This window comes from Cavia porcellus, unplaced genomic scaffold (genome assembly GCF_034190915.1).
Source record: "Cavia porcellus strain 051 isolate PalLab524CR breed Dunkin Hartley unplaced genomic scaffold, mCavPor4.1 scaffold_3, whole genome shotgun sequence".
Taxonomy (NCBI): domain Eukaryota; kingdom Metazoa; phylum Chordata; class Mammalia; order Rodentia; family Caviidae; genus Cavia; species Cavia porcellus.
The window spans coordinates 27,152,221-27,172,390 of NW_026947486.1; the positions used below are offsets into that span (position 1 = coordinate 27,152,221).

At 37.7% G+C, this 20,170-nt stretch overlaps 1 protein-coding gene across 11 annotated transcripts in view; it reads right to left on the reverse strand.

The window, feature by feature from the left end:
* Positions 1 to 20,170, reverse strand: part of Pfkfb1 (6-phosphofructo-2-kinase/fructose-2,6-biphosphatase 1) — an 81,682-nt gene that overhangs the window by 11,492 nt on the left and 50,020 nt on the right. For all 11 annotated transcript variants that reach the window (XM_063245966.1, XM_063245967.1, XM_063245971.1 and 8 more), the window contains 3 exons: positions 19,955 to 20,162; positions 16,619 to 16,765; positions 5,380 to 5,484 (listed from right to left, as the gene is read on the reverse strand). In XM_063245966.1, the coding sequence (XP_063102036.1) occupies positions 5,380 to 5,484; positions 16,619 to 16,765; positions 19,955 to 20,162 (460 nt within the window). The remainder of the gene's footprint in view (positions 1 to 5,379; positions 5,485 to 16,618; positions 16,766 to 19,954; positions 20,163 to 20,170) is intronic.

A 20,170-nucleotide genomic window follows, 5' to 3' on the forward strand; every position in this document is an offset into this window, starting at 1 on the left:
TAAAAACAGCCATCTACAACAAACCAACAGCTAATATCATACTCAATGGACAGAAACTGAAGGCCTTTACTTTAAAATCAGGACAAGAAAAGGATATCCTATATCACCACTCCTATTTAATATAGTACTGGAAATAATAGCCAGAGAAATTAAACAAGGGAGAGAAATAGAAAGGTTAAAGATAGGAAAAGAAGAAGTTAAATTATCATTGTTTGCAGATAACATGATGCTCTACATAGAAGACGCCCTTAACTCCAATGAAAGAATCTTAGATATAATAAATAAACTGAGTAATGTAGCTGGATACAAAATCAATACTGAAAAATAAATAGCATTTCTGTACACTAACAACAAAATCACAGAGAGAAAGATAAGAGAAGCGACACCCTTCACACTAGCATCCAAAAAAATGAAATACTTAGAAATTACTCTCACAAAAAATGTTAAAGACCTATACAGTGAAAATTACAATACACTGAAAAAAGAAATTGAAGATAATCTCAGAAAATGGAAAGACATCCCTTGCTCATGGATAGGAAGAATAAATATTGTGAAAATGGCCATTCTCCCAAAACTCATACAGATTCAATGCAATCCCAATAAAAATACCACCAACATACCTGATAGATCTAGAGAAATCACTCCTAAAATTCATCTGGAGTGAAAAGAGACCTAGAATAGCAAAGACAGTTCTAAGCAGCAAAGGCAAGGCAGGAGGAATCACAACTGCTGACTTGAAGTTATACTACAAAGAAACTGTAGTAAATACAACATGGTACTGGAATTGAAACAGACCTGAAGATCAGTGGAATAGATAAGAAGATACAACCACAACTACAGACACACTCAACCACCTTATCTTTGATAAAGGAGCCAAACAGGTTCACTGGAAGAATGACAGTCTCTTTAATAAATGTTGTTGGAAAAACTGGCTCTCCATTTGCCAAAAACTAAAACTAGACCCATACCTATCACCATGTACTAAATTAAAATCTAAATGGATCAAAGATCTGAATATTAATACAGAAACACTAAATCTATTGGAAGACAAATTGGGTAGAAACTTTGAAGACACAGGGGTAGTTAGAGAATTCATGAACAGGACTCAAACTGCACAGGAAATACTTCCCAGAATCAGTAACTGGGACCACCTCTCATTAAAAAGTTTCTTCATGTCAAAAAAAATCTCCAGCATAGTGAAAAGAAAACCCACAAAGTGGGAAAAATTCTTAGTGAACTCTCCCTCAGACAAGGGCCTTCTGTCTAAAACATATAGAGAATTTTTTAAAAATCCGACCCCGAAAATTCAAAAATCCAGTCCAAAAATGGGCATCTGAGATGAATATACACTTTGCAGATGAAATACAAATGCAAATAACTACATGAAAAAATGTTCATCATCACTCCTCATTAGAGAAATGCAAATTAAAACCACACTGAGATTCCATCTCACTCCTGAAAGAATGGCCAGGATGAAGAAAACCAGCAACAACAAATGCTGGAGAAGCTGTGGGGAAAAAGGCACTCTTATGCACTGTTGGTAGGAGTGTAGACTGGTACAACCATTGTGGAGGTCAATCTGGAGATTTTTCAAAAAGATTGGAGTGGAAGTCCCATTTGTTCCAGCTATTCCACTTCTAGGCATATGCCCAGAAAAACTGAAAGCATCATACCACAGTGGTATATGTGCACCTATGTTTATAGCAGCACAATTTGTAATAGCCAGATCTTGGAAACAACCCAAGTGTCCATCAAATGAGGAATGGATAAAAAAGTTGTGGTGTTTTTATAATATGGAGTACTACTCAGCTATAAAGAAGGATCACATTGAAATATTTATAAATAAATGGGCACAGCTTGAGACCCTACTCCTAAATGAAATAAATCAAACTCACATGTATAAATACCAAATAGTTTCCCTAGTGTAAGAAATGATTCAAATATATAAAATTATGTGGTACTCATGATTCCCCATTATGTGGCTTTGCAGCCTTATAAAGTTTTCACTCAGTAATTGGAATGGCTTTATTCTGGGATGCTTGATATTACTGCCTGTGATGAATGAACTGCTATTTTGAAGAAAAGAAGACATCACAATAGCTAGTGCTGATTTAATATCATCTTGTTTTGAATTCCAACCAAACTGTTGCTCTTCTGTCTCCATTGGTTTTATCATGTTGTATCATACTGGATTTTATTATATGTGATAGTATAAATAAAATTTTTTATAGGCAAAGAGATAACATAGAAACCATTGTTCATTTTCCATTACCTGGTTCTAAATACCCTATAATACTTTCATCCTCTTGAATGGTTTCACAGTGTCTTGATATGTTTGATGCTATAGAATACAAAGTTATATTCAAATATTTCAAGGAAAGAGACACTATGGTAACTATTATTAAGTCGGGTTATTTGGTGGTGAAGCACCAGGTTGCTGAAATTGTCATGCTTTGACCTGTATTGTTATGTTGTTATATCCTCTTTTATCTCACTCTCCCCCTTATTCATTAAAAAATATTTTTTAATTTTTTAATTAAGGGAAAAAATAAAAAACATAGTAGGATATATTATAGTAACATTTTGATTTCCTATTAACTTGATTTGACACCCCGTATTACTCCCACTGTTTTGTTTTGAATGATTAGGCTCTATTCCACTCTGTTTGATAGTATCAAGTTTGAGGGTATAGGGAACTACTTTGAAGGTAATAAGATTCACTATGATGCACATTCTGGTTTGACTATTATCTTCTTTTAAAGTCCTGTAATATTTCCAATGTTTAGGTTTTATTGGTCTTGTTCTGTACTGTTTTGTTCAAGTTTATTATACCTAATCATATAGGCAATTATTTTTAAGGAAGCAAGAGGCATTATGGTAACCATTGTTGATAACCTTGTATTCTGTTTTTACATCATGTGCTATGTCTATCCTTTGCTTTGATTGACTGCTTTGTTTTGTCATACTTGGTTTTATTCTCTTCCAAAAAAAGTAATAATAACTATGGGAGTAATAAAACCCAAAATGTGTAATTTTTTTTTATAAAAAAAGTGCTCTAAAGGATACAACTGCAAGTGTGTTTAGGTGTGTTAAGCTAGATGACCATATTACTGAGTTTTTGTTGGATCACTGAACACAACTGTTTGTAGTCTCACTGTTTGAATGTCCACTTTGTATGCTTTAATCCTGTAACTTGAACAACTATTTCTAAGATGACAATGTTATCTATTAACTAGTGATTTCTTACCTTTTTTTCTAATTCTGTATTACTTGTACTTTTATACTGTTTTGTTTTTTTTCTATTTTCCTTTAAATAAAAAAACCAAAAATTTAAAAAATGAAGAAATACAGCAAAGAGATAGAAAATAAGAAGGAAAAATTAGGAAACACGAAGGATCTAATACTCATCAAATTTTATTTCTAGAATGAGATGATGGAGAGATTTTAAGGGAATAATATTTAGAGGTACAATATCTGATATTTTTATAGAATTGAAAGTTTCAATTCTTAGATTCACAAAATTCAATAAATTTCAAGCAAGATAAAAAATTAACATCTAGACATATAAGAGTGAAACTTAAAGGCAAAAAAATTTTTAAAAAAGATTTTAAGAGTAGAAAAGAAACAACAGCTAAACTGACTTAAGTTTTTTATCTACAGTAGAAGCCAGAAGACAAGGATATTAATGTCTTAGAAGTGCTGGAAAAACAACTGTCAACTAAAAACTAAAATTTTTATACTTGTGCAAACTATCATCTATGATTGAAGATGCTCACCCCACCAAGATAGTTTTACAGAAAAAGAAGGGTGAGTTTATTATCAAATAGATTCCAAAGTAAGATGGAAAATGAATCCAGAAGACTTAAGATGTAATAAGCAAGAAAGATCGAAGAAATTGGCCAATATGTGATTAAATCTAAGTAAAATTGACTGTATTCAGTCATAATAAAAACAGCAATAACAACATTAATAATTTAGTAGCGGGTTAAGACTAAGGTTGAACTAAAATACAAAATAACAAATTAGGAGACAAAATAGCTGGAGTTTTAAAGTTCTGTTGTTTGGGAGGATGATGAAAATACTGATTTTAATTTTTAAATCATACATATTAAAATGCTATGTGTTCAAATTAGTTGTATAATAACACATAAGGAATTATTTCAAGCAACTGTAATGTATAATATTTTGACCTCATACCCTTAGTGGGATGTCTACAAGAACAGAAAGAGGCATGATGAAATGTTTAAAAAATGTTAAGGGTAACCACTAAAAAAATAGAGACAGAGTATTTAAACAGAGTATAAAAATAAAAACTCAATCCAGGATAAGAGAAAAATAAAGTAAACTTTGCACACTCAAGACAATAAAAATAAATTACAAAAAAAATAATTATAATAAGAATAAATGTACCAAACTTACCATTCAAAAGATATATTTCAGATGGTAAGATGAAAAGATCTTAGATGAAAAGATATAATTTCAGTTTGGATAAGAAACAACAAAGCATAAATGCATGCTGTTTACAAGCCTTATGAAACAAAAATCTATATATACTAATAAAGAAGAACTAGGCAAATGCTCATCAGAATAAATTTTGTATAGTTACATTAATGTTAGATAAAATATACTTTTGGCAAATAGCATTAGTTAGGAAAAAGAAGTTTGGGCACTGCAATAATAAAATGTACAATTCATGGAGAAGCGAAGATATGATTTCTCTAAATTTTTACACCTTTAGTAACATACCCCCAAATACATAAAGGAAATGAAGGCAAATTGAATATGTGCTTATAAATCATTTCTGAGGATAAAGATAAAAGTGAAGATAAAAATAAAAGTACTTTATAACTGAAGACAGTATTATTTCATTTTCTGAGATGCCCTTATTTTCTGATAATTGTTCACAGGAGTTTATATCATAAATTGAGTACGAGTAATAAATATTCTAAAATGCAGAACTTGGTAAGTACAGGCTAGATTAAAAGCAACAATTACTTATCTCATATGGAGATTGGATTTGACAGGAGAAGTATCCACTATCCATAAGGATGATTCCAACTGCCTACAGATGCTAGAGCTTTAAGCAACTTGACAACAAAATGTCAAGAAACTGGAATATATTGAACTATAGTCATCAGATACCAGAGAAAAGTAAAGGATAAAATGGGCTCTTCTAAAATCAGAGCATGAGCAGGAATCTGTTGTCTATGGCTAAGAATTTGAGCTAGATAAGGGCTAGATTATCATGTAATTTATAGAATAGAAGCTGCTGCAATATATGCTTTGACCTGTTTCTAAAGCTGTTTGGGAAACTATGAAACCTAGAATAGATATTTTAGAGATCAATCCTAGGAATTAGGCCATTCTACCAAACCTTACCTCTCCCTTGGGATAGCGGTAACGATATTTATCTTGGTCCCGTAGTGCAAATTCTTCAGGGTAGTGTTCTTGGATTTCTTCATAGGTCATTTCCTCACAGACACCCTAAAAAACCAGTATAGACAAGATTATTGACTTTTTGAAATACACACAAAAATACACATAATCTTTTCCATATTTCTGAGGTCAATGACTATGGAGTAGAACATGATTACCTGTATCTCTGTTAGCACTGCTGAATTTGTGCCTACTGTTTGTATGCATGTATATATATATTTGTATGCATATATATATATATATATATATATATATATACACATATATATGGATGGATGAAGTGTGTGGTTATGTGGATGTGAGAAAAAGTGTATCTGGATGGATGTATTCAGGTTAAGTGTATGGTGTTTTTGTATGTCTGTCTCAATAGGTCTATAGGTATACCTTTATACTATGTATTTTTATGAATGTGTAAGTATAAGGATTTGTGATTATGTTTACAAATGTATGTGCAGCATACTTATAAAATGTATATGTGATGGGCTTAAGAATTTATGTCTTGTGTTTGTGTATATATTAGTATTGGCATATGTGGTGTGTTTGTGTGGTTTATGTGTTATGGTTTGAATCTATTAGGTGCTCCAAAGACCAGCTGATGGACTGTATGGAAGTGATTGGATCATAAGGACTCTAATTTAATTAGTGGATCAGCTCTCTGATGAGAGCATAATTTGATGACATTATTGAGAAACCAAGAGGAGGTGGTATCTAGTTGAAGGGAGTGAAGCATGGGACTGTGACCTTTGAGGAATGTATCTGGCCCCTAGTTTCTTGTCTCTAGCTTTTCCCCTTTCTCTCGCTTGCTGGGTGCCATGAGATGAGCAGCTTTCTTTCACCATGTCTTTCTCTCATGTTTGTCTTGCAGAAGATTATGAATGGAAACCTCTGAAACCATGAGTCAAAATAAATTATTCCTCCTTGAAGTTGTTTTTCTAAAATATTTGTTCACAGTGACAAAATGTTGAATTACACTGTGTGTGTGTGTGTGTGTGTACACGCACACATGTGCATGCACAGAGGGTGTCTGAGCATCTGAAAATGTGCCCTTGTGGATGTCTTTGTGACTTGTCTCTATGTGAGTCTAAGCATGGCTTACATTTTGTATTGCTGAGATGAAATACACAACAACCAAAATTGGAGGAAAAAAAAACTGGCTCACAGTTTGTAGAGGTTTTAATCTACAATTGGGTGGCTCCAGAGCAAATGGCATGGCAGAAGGGTATTACAGAAGAGAAACAGCTCATGGTGGGCAGAAGGCAGCAAAGCAGGAAGTAGCAGGCAGCAAGCAATGACAATGGCCCTCTTTTTGTCCCTTATATTCTATTTGGACTATGGAACAAGTATATCTCACATAGAGTAGGCTTTCTCATTATCCACACTCAGAACTACGTCAAAGCAATCAGTGGACTAATTTAGCAATCACCCACTCCTAATCTCAGCACCATACATTTAGATCCATTCACCTCTAACAAGCTTCACATATGACTTCAGGAGACTTTGGGGAGATATCTACATTTAAACAATAACATTCCACCTCTGTACCCCCAAAGATTCATGTAATCCATTTTTGCAAAAGACATTTAATCCATCTTCAAGAATCACCAAAGTCCTAACAGTTTCAGAATTGCTGAAAAATCCCAGTCTGAATCTCCTCTGAGATTTAAAGTGAACTCTTAGCTGCAAGTCACTGTATGAATGGAAAGAAAGTTAAACACTTCCAACACACAATGGTACAAGATAAATATTCCCATTCCAAGTAGGGAGATACAAAGGAATGGGACCAAAGCAAGTCCAAAATTCAACAGTGCAAACATTAAGTTCTATAGAACTTATTATAATCCTGTGACCAGCATCTGAGGCAGTCTATGGCAAGGTGTGAACTCTATAGAGCTTGGGTGACTCCACACGTATAGCACTGCATGTGGTTATAGCTCTCTGGTCTCTCACCTGGGTGGGCTGTGCTCACTCCATGTACCCTTCCTCGTACAATCCATTTGATCCTGGATTCTGCGACCTTCTGAGTCTCCCATGCATCTTGAGCTTCATACACATAGCATTTATATACTGCCATCTCAGGGGCATACTGCCTGGCCTCCCAGGCCTTTTTCTCAACTCAGGAAGGTGGAAGGCTTCCTGACTCCACAACTCTTGCATTCTGCATACACCTAAAACCAGCACCATGTGGATGGCACCAAGGCCTGCTGACAGGTGTAGCAGCATCCAGATTTTTTTTCTCTCTTGGCTATAGGGGTTCAGTACATGGATTTTTGAGCACTATGAACCAGATCCTGAGGAATGGAGGACTTGAAAAATGGCAGCTTGATAGGAAGCTGGATAAAAATGTCTGTGGGTGGAAAACAGCTTAGATGCTAGAATTTGACAACATGGAGAGGGCCAGATGATTGGAGAATGATTCTTATTAAGCCAGGAGGAAACCAAAGGGAAAAATAAAAATAGGAAGAGGAAGGAAAAGCACGGGTGGAGGGCTGAAGCCTGATATGCTCACTGAGACCTGATCCATGCTGTGCGGGGTACACCCTGGGTACACCCGGGCGATCCAAAGTCATGCTGAAGCCACAGCTGCCAATAATGGGAGTCGATGAGTCCCGGGTCTTTTGATGGGAGGACACAGAGCAGTTTGGAGTGGAGTCAAGGTGGAGAAATTTATTGGCTCTTAGTGAGTACTGGAAATTGAGTCCGGGGCCACGCGGGGCAGCCAGAACTGCCTGCCCATGCCAGAGGAAGCCTTGGAGAGGACCATGTGCCTGGGCACCAAAGCCAGGTGCCATGCTGTTTTCTGAAAAGGCAGGAGGCTGATGTAGACATGGAAAAACCACATCAAGCTAGAATATACCTCTGCAGAGGAAGGAAAAACAGAAGCGGGGGGCTGGAACCCCCCTGCACACTCACTGAGACTGGGCTGCACTGGCACTGTGCTGGGAGTGCCAAGGAGTCAGGCAATTCAAGGTCGAGCTAAAGCCATGGCCACCCCCCCAATAATGGGAATTGTTGAGTCTCGACCCCTTGCGGGGAGGACACACCACAGCATGGACTGGAGCCAAGAGGAAAAACGGAATTGATTCCCAGTGAGTGCTGGGCATTGGGTCCCACAGCTGCTATTGCTGGCTGGAGGACATCTTGGAGTTGGGCAGAGCCCGGCACTGCAGAGGCTTCAGTTGGCTGCCTCTGGTACAGAGAGGACTGGTGGAATCCACTGGGGCTGAGCTATACCTCTGGTTGGGACACAGTAGCCAGGGGCAAAAAGGTCACAACTCTGTGACATCAACAAGATGGAGCCTAAGTGCCTGAAGGGAATTGCAGATCGACTGGCTCAGAGGCTAGAGGCTAGCCTGTACCATTCCTGTGACCCTGCATGTACCTCAGATAACAGCAAATGGGGGAGGGCAGCAAAATCCCAGTCAGCAGGCTTCAGAAAGACCCTAAGCAATACTGAGAGGGTCATAGACCCCCAGGATACATCTATCTGAAAGAAACCAGTAATATGACAAAAGATAGAAATTTAAAAAAACACCTCCAGCCACTATCTCTAGGAAAATAAGCCCAGGAGAGGTAAATACAGAAGAGTACCAGTGCAGCAATCATGCATTATTAGCCACAAGATCAGCAGATATAAAGAAATACCTTCATGACCTCATAGACAAATTTAAATCTGTACTTCTGATCCAAGTAAGGCAAGATATAAAAAGATTAATTAAAGAAATGCTAAGCCCCTCCCAAGAGAACACAGATGGAAGAATGGAGGAACTCAGAAAAAGAAGAGAAACCTTTGATGAAAATAAAATCTAGAATACATGAAACAGATCCAAAGGGACTACCAGGAAACTAAAAACTCCATTGAACACTGGCAAAATACCTTGACAGAAACTAAAGTTAGCCTTTTGAAACTTGAAAGATTTATGATATGTGATCATGAAAAAAAAATCTCTTAAAAATAACAAGGAATTAGGAAGAAACAATTCAAAGGATAGAAGATGAAAAAAAGGATTTATAACTTAAGAATATAAAATGTGAGTGAGGAAGCAGGAGTAACTACAAATGAACTACAAAGACTATTCACAGATATAATTAAGGAAAATTTCCCAAGCATAAGAAAAAGAAATGATATCCAGATAAATGAGGCATACAGAATTCCAGCCACCTACAACCAAAACAGATCTACACCCAGACATATAATAATCAAGATTCCAGAAATCCACCACAAGAACAGAATATTAAAAGTGGCCAGAGGAAAGAAGCAGATCACCTACAAAGGACAAATCATCAAAACAATGACAGATTAACCAACACAAACTCTCAAATAGAGAAGAGCCTAGGGGGAAATAGTCCAAGCCTTGAAATAAAATAACCTCCAACCAAGACTGATGTACCCAGAAAAACTCTCTCTCAAAATTAATGGAGAAACAAGATATTTCCAAGACAAGGAGGAACTGTGGGAGTTCATGGCCACCAACCCAACCCTACAAAAAATACTGAAGGACCTTCCTTGAGAGAGAGAGGAAAAAATATCAGGATTCCAATAACAGAGGTAGAGAGGCTTCAATGAATGGGGCAGACAGTGGAATGAAGGAGTAAAGTGGACAAATAATAGCAGAAGAACAGAATAGCAGGGATGAGACAGAGACAGTAAGCTATAATCTTTAATATAGATAGCCTTGATACACTAACAAAAAAGAAACACAGGCAGAGAAGATTAGGAGACAGGATCTATTGTGATGCTCTGAACAGGAAATACACTCAACCTAAAAGAGGGTTAATAAACTGAGAGTCAAAGATAAGAAAACAATGCTATATGTGACAGGAAACCAGAGAGAAATAGGGACAACTCATCCAGCAGCCTCAGATAGGTTGGAAAGTTATAACACTTTTGTGCAGTGTAGAACTACAAAGCTAGAAGAAAGGAAAACCTTGTGGCTTTAGTAAGTAAAGGAGTACAGCTCAAGATTAAGCTCAGGGGTAAAAAGGTTCAACAACACTCAGGCAGATAACAGGTTGACCCCTTCGTCTAAAAACTAAAGGAGCTAATGGGACCCAAAATATACAAAGCATCCCGAGAAGGGGAAGGGTGAAAAATTGCTTCAAAAAGGAAGGCAGAGAACATTGTTAAAAGTGTATCAGGATTTAAAAGCCACAGTAGTCTTATCACTCTGTTTAGTTTGATATATTTTATTCCAGTCTGTCTACTCATATGAAATTTGAGGGCACAGACAGCTAACCCAAAAATAGCAGGTTATACCATGGTAACTATCCTTAATTTCCTATTAAATTAAACTGAAACCCTGTATTACTTACATTGTCTTACTATGGCTGATCTTATTTGAAGCTGGTTAGACCGCTATTTTGCCTTGACTAGTTTTATTCGAATTTGGTATGCTTGATAGTATCAATTCTAAGAGTAGAGGCAACTACTCTGAAGATGACAAGATGTAAAAGATATCCATTCTGGTTTTGATTATTAACCATGTCTTCAAAGTTGAGTTTTTATAAAAATAGCTATGCAATGCTATGCTTAACTATATAATGCCTGAGGATGTGGATGATTCTATGGAAAATAACAAGAGAAAGCATAGTAACTACTGTAGATTACCTAATATTGTTGTCTTATATGGCTTTTTCATTTCATGTTTTTCTAGGAATTTGTTTTGTTGTCTTGTTATGATCTGTTTTTCCCTAAAATACAGAAGGGATAGATATACATGTAGAGATTCACACATGGGAAGAATTTCTAAACTATTTACAGGAACAGATTATATAATACACAGTGTAATGAACAGATACTCTGAAGAGACACTAAAAAACTCAATGCTAATTCTGTAGCACTATGATATAAAATCTAGCAATACTATTATTCACTGTTCAGAGTGATATTAGTCTAGTCTATTATGTTCAATTTCAGCATACGTAAAGATAAAGACAGTTACTACGAAGAGAATAGGAGACATTATGGTAGCCATTACTGACTTACCCAAAATCAGGTCTTGACAACCTAAAAAGCCTTCATCATCCTGTAATGACTTGATTAGTTCTATAATGCTCAGTATATATTCAATGTGTGTGAAGATGGGGACAAATATTTGGAAGAAAACTAGAGACAATAAGATAGACAGTGAAGATTTCCAGTCGACTTGCTTTGAAATCTGTGCTTCTTTAAATTGTTTCCTTATGAACTGTTCTGTTCCGTATTGTCATGTATAATTTTACCCTCTTTAAGATAAAAACAAGTGTGTAGGACTGATAACCATATTACTAAGTTTTTGTTGGATCATTGAGCAGAATTGTTTGTAGTGTCATTATTTGAATGTCACTTTGTATGCTTTAATTTTGTAACTTGAACAACTATTTCTAAGATGACAATATGTAACTTATCAACCAGTGATTTCTTATTGTTTATTTTTCTGAAATTCTGTGTTATTTCTACCCTTTTTTTCTGTTTTTAAAAAAATCTCTTTAAATAAAAAAAAAGAAAAAATTCTGAGGAACAAGTTTTCTAGGCCCCTGCCATTCTGGAATCTGGTGCTCTAGGGGCTCTTTCCTCAAAGCAAATACTTTCACATTGGTAACCCTGAGACTACCAAGGCTAGAATCCTGCTGTTTCTTGTGATGTCCTCAGGCCATCTTTCCTATTCTCCTATTCTTTCTCAGCAACCAAGTTCTGTTATTTTCCATCTTTGCAATCCACAGCTTTACTTGTGCTTCCTTTATCACTGAATTCACAATACTTTAAATCATGCTCCTGGACTCTTTGCTCTTGACTCACAACATAGATCTGGGTTAAAGCCCCCCAGTGTAGCCATGCCATTTCCTCAATATTAGACTGCCTTGAAATTTCTTCTGTAAGATTAATTAGTCTGCCACCCTTCATCTCAGTCTCAGGCAACATTTCTGGACATGAGTGAAATGCAGACAAACTTTCTAAAAAGGCATAATATACATCATGAGATCTAATAGCCAATGAAGTCTTTCTTCCCAGCAGAAATCTCCTGAGCCTGGTCTTTACTGGCAGTCTTTTATTAGCATTCTTGTATTCTGAGCTCTGACCAGAATCTCCTAATACAGCCTAAGGCATTCCAGGAAAGCTTCTTCACATAGCATCTTCAAACCTTTCTAAACTCTTCCTGCAAGCCAGTACCAGTGGCTCCTTAACCATACAATCAGGTACAATCACAGCAATGACACCACTCACAGTACTCAAATATGTCAGTTAGTTGTTGAATTGTTGAGACAAAATATCCAACAGTCAAAGTTAGAGGAAGAAAGGTTTATTTTTTCTCACAGTTTGTAGTGGTTTCAGTCCATAATCAGCTGGCTCCAAGGCCGGGTAGCATGGCAGAGGGGAATAACAAAAGATAAGCAGTTCAAGATGGGAAGGTAGCAAAGCAGTGAAGTAGCAAGCAACAAGTGACAATAACATCCCTCTTTTTTCCCTTTAGGGAGGGCAGCATTCATACACAGGGTGGGCCTTCCCATTATCTACACTCAATCAATGGACTAATTTAGTACTCACGTATTCTTAACCCAGCATCACACACTTAGATCTAGTCATCTGTGAAAAACCTTATCTATGCCTGCCTGAGATTCTGCAGGGACATCTAGACATAAGCCACAACATAGTGTATCTATGATGTGTGTATATATTAGTGTGATGTCATTCATTATGTTTTTGCTGTATGTATATCTGCATACCTGTGTTTAAAGGCTATGTGAATTTATAGTAGTATGTTTGAAGCTATGTATCTATATCATGTATGTATGTTATAACCTATGGCCCCCTAACTATCGCGCCATAAAGTCTGTTCTGTATAAGCGCCACCTGCTGCTTCCCGTCCGCTTCTCCCTTCATATCTAACTAGGTTAAGTTTTAACTTCCCGAAAGACCATAAAACAAAGGCCTGAAGTAATAGCTCCTGAAAACCCCCTTCCCTACCTGGTGGCCCATCACAAATTGTGTTAATTGCATTAGATTGTATTAGATTGTACTATTCTTCACAAAAATAGCTTCGTTATATTTGTATCATAGCAATACCTGTAACTTGGCCTTACTGTATATGTGTTTTCCTTTTCCCTTTGGGTGACCTAATTGATATGTTAATCAATGCTCTCCTCTGTAAAGAATTGTAAAATCTTACCTAATTGGTATGTTAACCATTGTGGCTCTCTACAAATAACAGTTGTGCTGCTAAAGTAAGGTAACTAAGGTTGTTAATTGCTGTTAGACTTCTCTATTCTTGCTAAGAAAAACAAGACTTCTTCTTATCTAAACTTGCTTGTATACAGGGAGACTTGCAATCTCTGTTTCTGTTTTGTAGTGCACCGTACCCCCTTCCCCCTCCTTACATTGTGCAACCAGCAGCTGTTTGTGGATTTACAAGATAAAAGCCCTGACTTTTAGCTGTCAGGCGCGTAGTCTTTGGGTTGACCCTAGAGAGACTGTGCCACCAGGCCTGAAAATAAGGCCTTTGCTCCCCAAATTTTAATTTCTTGCTTCCTTGGATTTTATACCGGGGTCCGAGTTATCACAATATATCCTTGGTATGCTTCATTATGTTTATGTGATTATGACTGCATGAGGACCTGATGAGTATGTCTAACTTTGCCTATATGCATATAATGTGCATATATGATACAGAAGTAATCGGTAAAAAAGGTTCCAATGTATGTAAAGTACATTATGTAAATATAAGCAAACTGATGGCAGGTATCTATGACTCCATGTGCAAGTATATATGTGTGCACACAATATAGTGGTACTTTCCTATCTTATAGTACTTTCTGTCTCTTCTAACCCAACCCATATTTTAAGGACCTCTTAAGATAAACAGGTATCCATATATATTTCAAAGGACAAAAACTAGTGAATTCCTAGTGTTTCAGAATGGACTTTAGGAGATACACTCTCTTCATCAAAGGAAGGAATTGAAAGCTGAGAAAACGAGTTTCTTAGGAGTATAAGGGAACTTTCAGGTCTACTGAGAAATCTCTAGAACTACTGCATTTGTTTGAGGTGGTGGGAATGGATGTTGGGTTTGTAAAGTTTTGAGTATATGAATTTCAATAAGGCCTTTCTGCAGAGTGGCAAAAACCTCTGGTTATAGTCTTTTGGGACCATCTCTCAAGGATAAGGAAATAAATCTTTTTCATAATCTACATACAGTTCTGCAGGGTCAAACTTCTCCAACACTACCATGAAAGAAAATTCACCATACTAGATATACAGGCTCTTCCAAAATAGCTGCAACTTTCTATTCTGAGGCATGTTGGAGCCTTTTGCCTGTGAAAATGGATACTGACTCCTTCCTGACGAAGTAAATTGCCTAATCTCTGTGGATGTTATTGTACTCACTTCTAAAATGAAAATTCCAACTTATAGAAGTGTTTTGACTATTAGAGATAATATATATGAAATATAGTAATACAAGATGTACAAGACACATATAAAAGAATCAGTGGCATTAAACACTAATATTATCAATAATGGAAAATAAACCAGAAATGTAGGAATCATTCTAAATTCTTGCTTTTTCTTTACCCAATACCTATACCAATTTCTGAGATTCTAATTACTAAATCTCTCCCAAATCTTCTTTCTATCTATCTTTACTGCTACAACTTTAGAATCTGTATATACACTTATGCTGCTCTCTCCTCAAAAAACACCATTCTAGATCCTCTCTACCTGGTTCACTCCCACTTAACCCTAAGGCTTCTGCTAGGCATTACCTCCTTCAGGCATATCCTGGCTAAGTCAAGATGTTTTGTATTTGTTTGTATGCATCCATGGCATCACTAATTAGAGTCATGCTGTTTTGTATTCCTCTGTCTGCCCTGTTTAGCCTAAAAACTCAGTCAAGATGGATTGACTTTGCTAATTCATCCTGAGTCAACTCAGTCAAGATTAATCTCTCCTACCAGCACTACCCCAGAACCTGAAAAAGTTGGTTTTCATAAATGTTTAAACCACTTGTGGGTCAGAAATAAGCAGTAGCCAAAATCTTATGATGAAGAGTTTACATATTTTCATCCATCTTTTTATTGCAAATGTATATGATATACTGAATTGTACTATAGAACCCTTTTCTAAACATGTGTACCTCTGCCCAGCTATATTTATGTCCATACATATGAATACATACACACATGAATGTTTATAGAAGAATATCTAGCAGGCAAGTAAGTTCCTTATATCTCTGGTGAGGTTCTAATGTTGGAGTCTAACAACCATAACATGTGAGTTCAGCACACCTGCAGCACAGGTAAAACAGGGAAAGGAAAAAAAACCTTTGTCAAGAGCTCACAGGAAAACCTGTTCTGAAGAGAAACTACCACATAACCAAGGTTGGATCTTTCACTCCTCCCTATTCCTTCTTACATCATATGCCTTGCATCATCAAGTCACATACTGATGCTACTCTGGAAACACTCTCCAAATCCTTCTTCATTATTCCATCTCTAATGTAACTACTCTGGTCCATATCTCTATTTCCTGACACACTAATATAGCCATTTCTTTACTGGTCTAAATGCTCATTCTATTATTCTTCCCAGCTAGTCTCTACACAATCTCAGAGTTGGCTTTAAAGATGTTTATTATCTTCAGACTACTCATTTTTTACATAGACCATGTCAATGGCTTCCTGTTCTTTTCAGGGGAGAATCTGAATATCTTAATATGACTTGAGTCTTTTTTCAGCCTCATCTCCTTTCTCTCCAAACCTATCACTTTCCCAGTATCTCTTTTGATTCTATGAACATGCCATGCTCTGTTCTCATCTCTGAGCCATTAAATGCTCTGTTTCCTGTCCCTGAACTAAAATTTATTGTCTCATTCTTAAACCATTTTTCCTGCTACTTATCTCACCTCTAGTTTCTTTCAGGAAGCTTTCCTTATAAATCTCTTTCCCAAATCTCTTCAGAAGTACCTTCATCTTCTGATCCTCCATAGTTCTTTGTCTATTTCCTCCCAGTTTACTGTCTGCCTCTGGGCTTCATGAGAGCAAAAACCCTGGCCTTCACTGGGTATCCAAGAAAACAATGGTGTCAGGAAAATGGCTGTCAAGAAATATTCACTGAGCTAAATTCCTCATACAGGCTGGAACAGAGGCAGTTAAGGCAAAAGTTTACATCTGAATCCCCCAATCTGCAAGGAGATTCTTTCATCCCATCTTACCGCATCAATCTCATTCAGGGCCTTCCACTGCTCGTAGGGGACACCGAGAGCCTCAGCTGTCTGAATAGTTCTCTTCATGTGGCTCGTCCATACCTTCAAGGAGCTGATACCTTGGGATTGAATGAAGTTGGCCAGAGCATAGGCATACTGAGATGAGGGAGTGTAGAAGAGAAGAGGGGAAAAAGAGAAATTAAAAAGGATAAGGAAACTATGAGAAGAAGCACTAACTTGTCACAAATAATGGAGTAAGAGCAGAGCTTCAATGTTCCAAATTTATCAGAATGCATACTGTTGGGGGACAGGTTGATCAACAATGTTACAGAACATATAAGTTCCAATAGTCTATTTCAGAGTGGAGTAATAACCATAATTAAAAATAAGGTGCTGGGCTGGAGATTTAACTAGCAGTGTAAGTGCCTGCCTGGCAATTGCAAGGTTGTGAGTTTGACTCCCCATATGGAAAAAAAGAAAAACAGTAACTAAAAATAAGGTGCAGCGTATTTCATATTACAATGCTACCTCAATTCACAAACATTTTGCAAACAAGTTGGTCCACAAGCAAAAGCATTTGGCAAAACTTTGTTTTTTTCTTTCTTTTTTTGCAAACCCTGTATCAGGTGACAGACAAACATAGCCATCTTTCCCATACAAACACAAACATAGCCATCTTTTCGAAAATTGTAGAATGGCTCATGAACTGAGGTACCACTGTACCTAGAAGAAAGAATTACTACGAAGAGATGATAAATGAAGTGATATATAAATATATATATTTATATATATATGGTGTTGAAATATCAATTGTATACAAAATGTTTACAATTATAAAATGTACAAAAAAGTCAAAAACCAAAGTAGTTATATTCTTCCTCATGAGATTAATGGTAAAGGAAATAGAAAGGAGTAAGTGTGCTTCTGTGCATCTATATGTGTGTGCAGTCACTGATACTTGCCCCCATACTAGGGTATTCATGCTCATAAACATTTATTCTAACATTTGTGGAACCTAGGGCAAGAGTAAAAATGGTGGCCTCACACACACAGTCTACACCCTTTGTCCTTCCATTTCTGGGTCCATTCTATACTTCTAGGGGCCTTAATTACATGTTTGTAGATTATTAAGACATATGACTAAGTTCTGGTAACACCTCATCTGTACTGATCTCCATGTTCCACAAACAGCAATCCCTTAGCTATCCATTGGCTTAAGGGTGAACACTCCTATGACATGACCCACACTTAAGCAGACAGACTCTCAAGACAGGCCTGTGAAGACACTTGGAGCAAGACCCAGCTCATGATGAGTTCAAGGTATCGAGAGTTTGGTCTGAAAGTGGGTAGAATGGGATTTGGGAAGAATTTCTCCTTCATGATGTGTATCATCATTACTTGAGTGAGGTTTCTAGTACTCAAGTTTGAAGGGCATGCACTTATGTACTGAGTGTATATGTCCCCGCTAGGTGCTTCAGTATTTATTTCCTCAAGATATAGCCAACATAGGAAAGATTATAATGACAGCACTGAGAAGAACCACAAAGGATTGTGGGAACCCAGGAGAGAAAAGGATTTACTCTCCTGTGAATAGATGTGTTTTGAATCACTGATGGTGTATGCTAGGAATATCTGAATAAATGTACACCATCATACAAGTATATCTACAAATATAGGTATTTTATGTATACATTTAAGGACAGTTATGAGTCAGCTCTGGCAGAAGTTCTTGCTTGAGAGGTAGCAAATTTCACTTAGCCTGCCATCTCCCTTATATGGTCTCTCTGTGCCACTGGATCATCCATGACCCTTTCTAGCCTTTTAGATGTCAGCAGCACATTAGTTTCTCAGTATCACTTTAGATGATGGGTAAGGCATATTGTAATAGATGCTGCAGGAGTAACAGCTTTGGTGACTGGTGAAAGAGTGAATGGTGAAGTACTTGTAAACTAGACCTGGTGTACTATGCCCATGATTGTGAAAGTTTAAGTCTGGCATGTGTGTGCATATGCACCTGTTTCTATGAGTGGGAGGCATGTACATGGAGATGGCTACATGCTCCACCACACTCTGAGCTGTGGGGGAAGTGCCAGGGACAGCTCCAGCCAAGAAACCATGGGGTGCACATGGTGCTATGGGGGTGGACTGATAATTTGGTGGTCTCTGTTCTAAGGAGTAGGACAGGCGAGTCAGATTAGAGCCTACCTTCAGGGGAGTGCCAGTCTAGAGGAAACAGAATGTGGCTTTGAGGACTGAATTTTTTGAGGTACCACTGTGCCTGGAGTACTTCGCATATCTCTAGCAGGGAGTTTTAGATCAGGTAGGAAGGCTCAGTCAGCTCTGTCCTATACAAACTCTGTGATCTGGGGCCATCTTCTGTTCCTCTCTGGATCCAATCGAAAAACCAGTAATAGTAATCACTGTTCCTTCCCATGCAGCTGTTGTAAAGATTAAATGAGGCTATACATGTGGCAGCAGATAGCATCATGACTATGTGTAGGTATCCAATATGTGACAACAATAACAATGACCATGAATGTCCCTTCTCTGCTTTATTTCCCACTTGTCCCATCCCAAGTGAACCTCTCAATAAGCAACATCTGTGCTGTCAAACCCAGCTACAGCACCAGATTGCTGGGAAAATGTATCCCTTCATAGATCCATCATCCAGAATGTGCAGGTTACTATGTCCACACAAGACGAAGAGACTTTGTCCTGAGGGAATCAAAGATAACCAGAATGAGGAGAGATGAAGCCCAGGGCTCTGTAACCTGCATAGGAAGAGGAGGAGTAGATAAGGAAAGCTTTTTGGGTCGGATCTTGGACCAGAAACTAGGCCTTGAAAGGGAGTAAGGGAGGCAAGAAAAATAGAGTAAGATGTTTGCAGTATGATTCCTGTGATAGAAATGGGGAGGCCAGTATCAGCCCTGATCTGGAAAGAAGGTTTCAGAATGGGGATCCTTAGGGTATGTGTCTGTGCACATGACTTTTACCAGCTGACAGAGGGACAGAGAATAGCAGCAATGTGGGCACAGGCAAAGGCTGAATGGTGTGAACAATGAGGAAACTCATTAGACAGGGGCAACTATGGACATTGTGATGGAGCTACAGAAGCGGCCAGATGTGGGTTGGACTGGAGAATCAAGACCGAGCTATTAGACTTATAGGCAGCAGTTGGCTTATGGAAACCACTTAACGGCTGTATCAAGACTGGGTGACTAGAAATGTGTAAGACCAAGCGTGACAGAATCTGCTCCTACTTCGTCACTATGTATCTCTTCCTCAGAATCTGGGCAGTGGCCACCCAGCTCAGCAACCCACATGAGTGTATGGAGCCCTCCCTACCTGCTTTCCCCGAGCTGAGAGGCCTGAGTCACCTCCGATGCGGCCTCTGAGATTGAGTTCACTCTCACCATGCCGGCATAGATAGATGGAACGTGGTGTGACGTGGATGTTCATGAGATAGTAGACTGTACGGCTCTGGATGTGGTCTTGCACTCGGTTCACCATGTAGCGTGTGCCCACATCAAAGATCTTGATGTAGGATAGATGGCTGGGCCA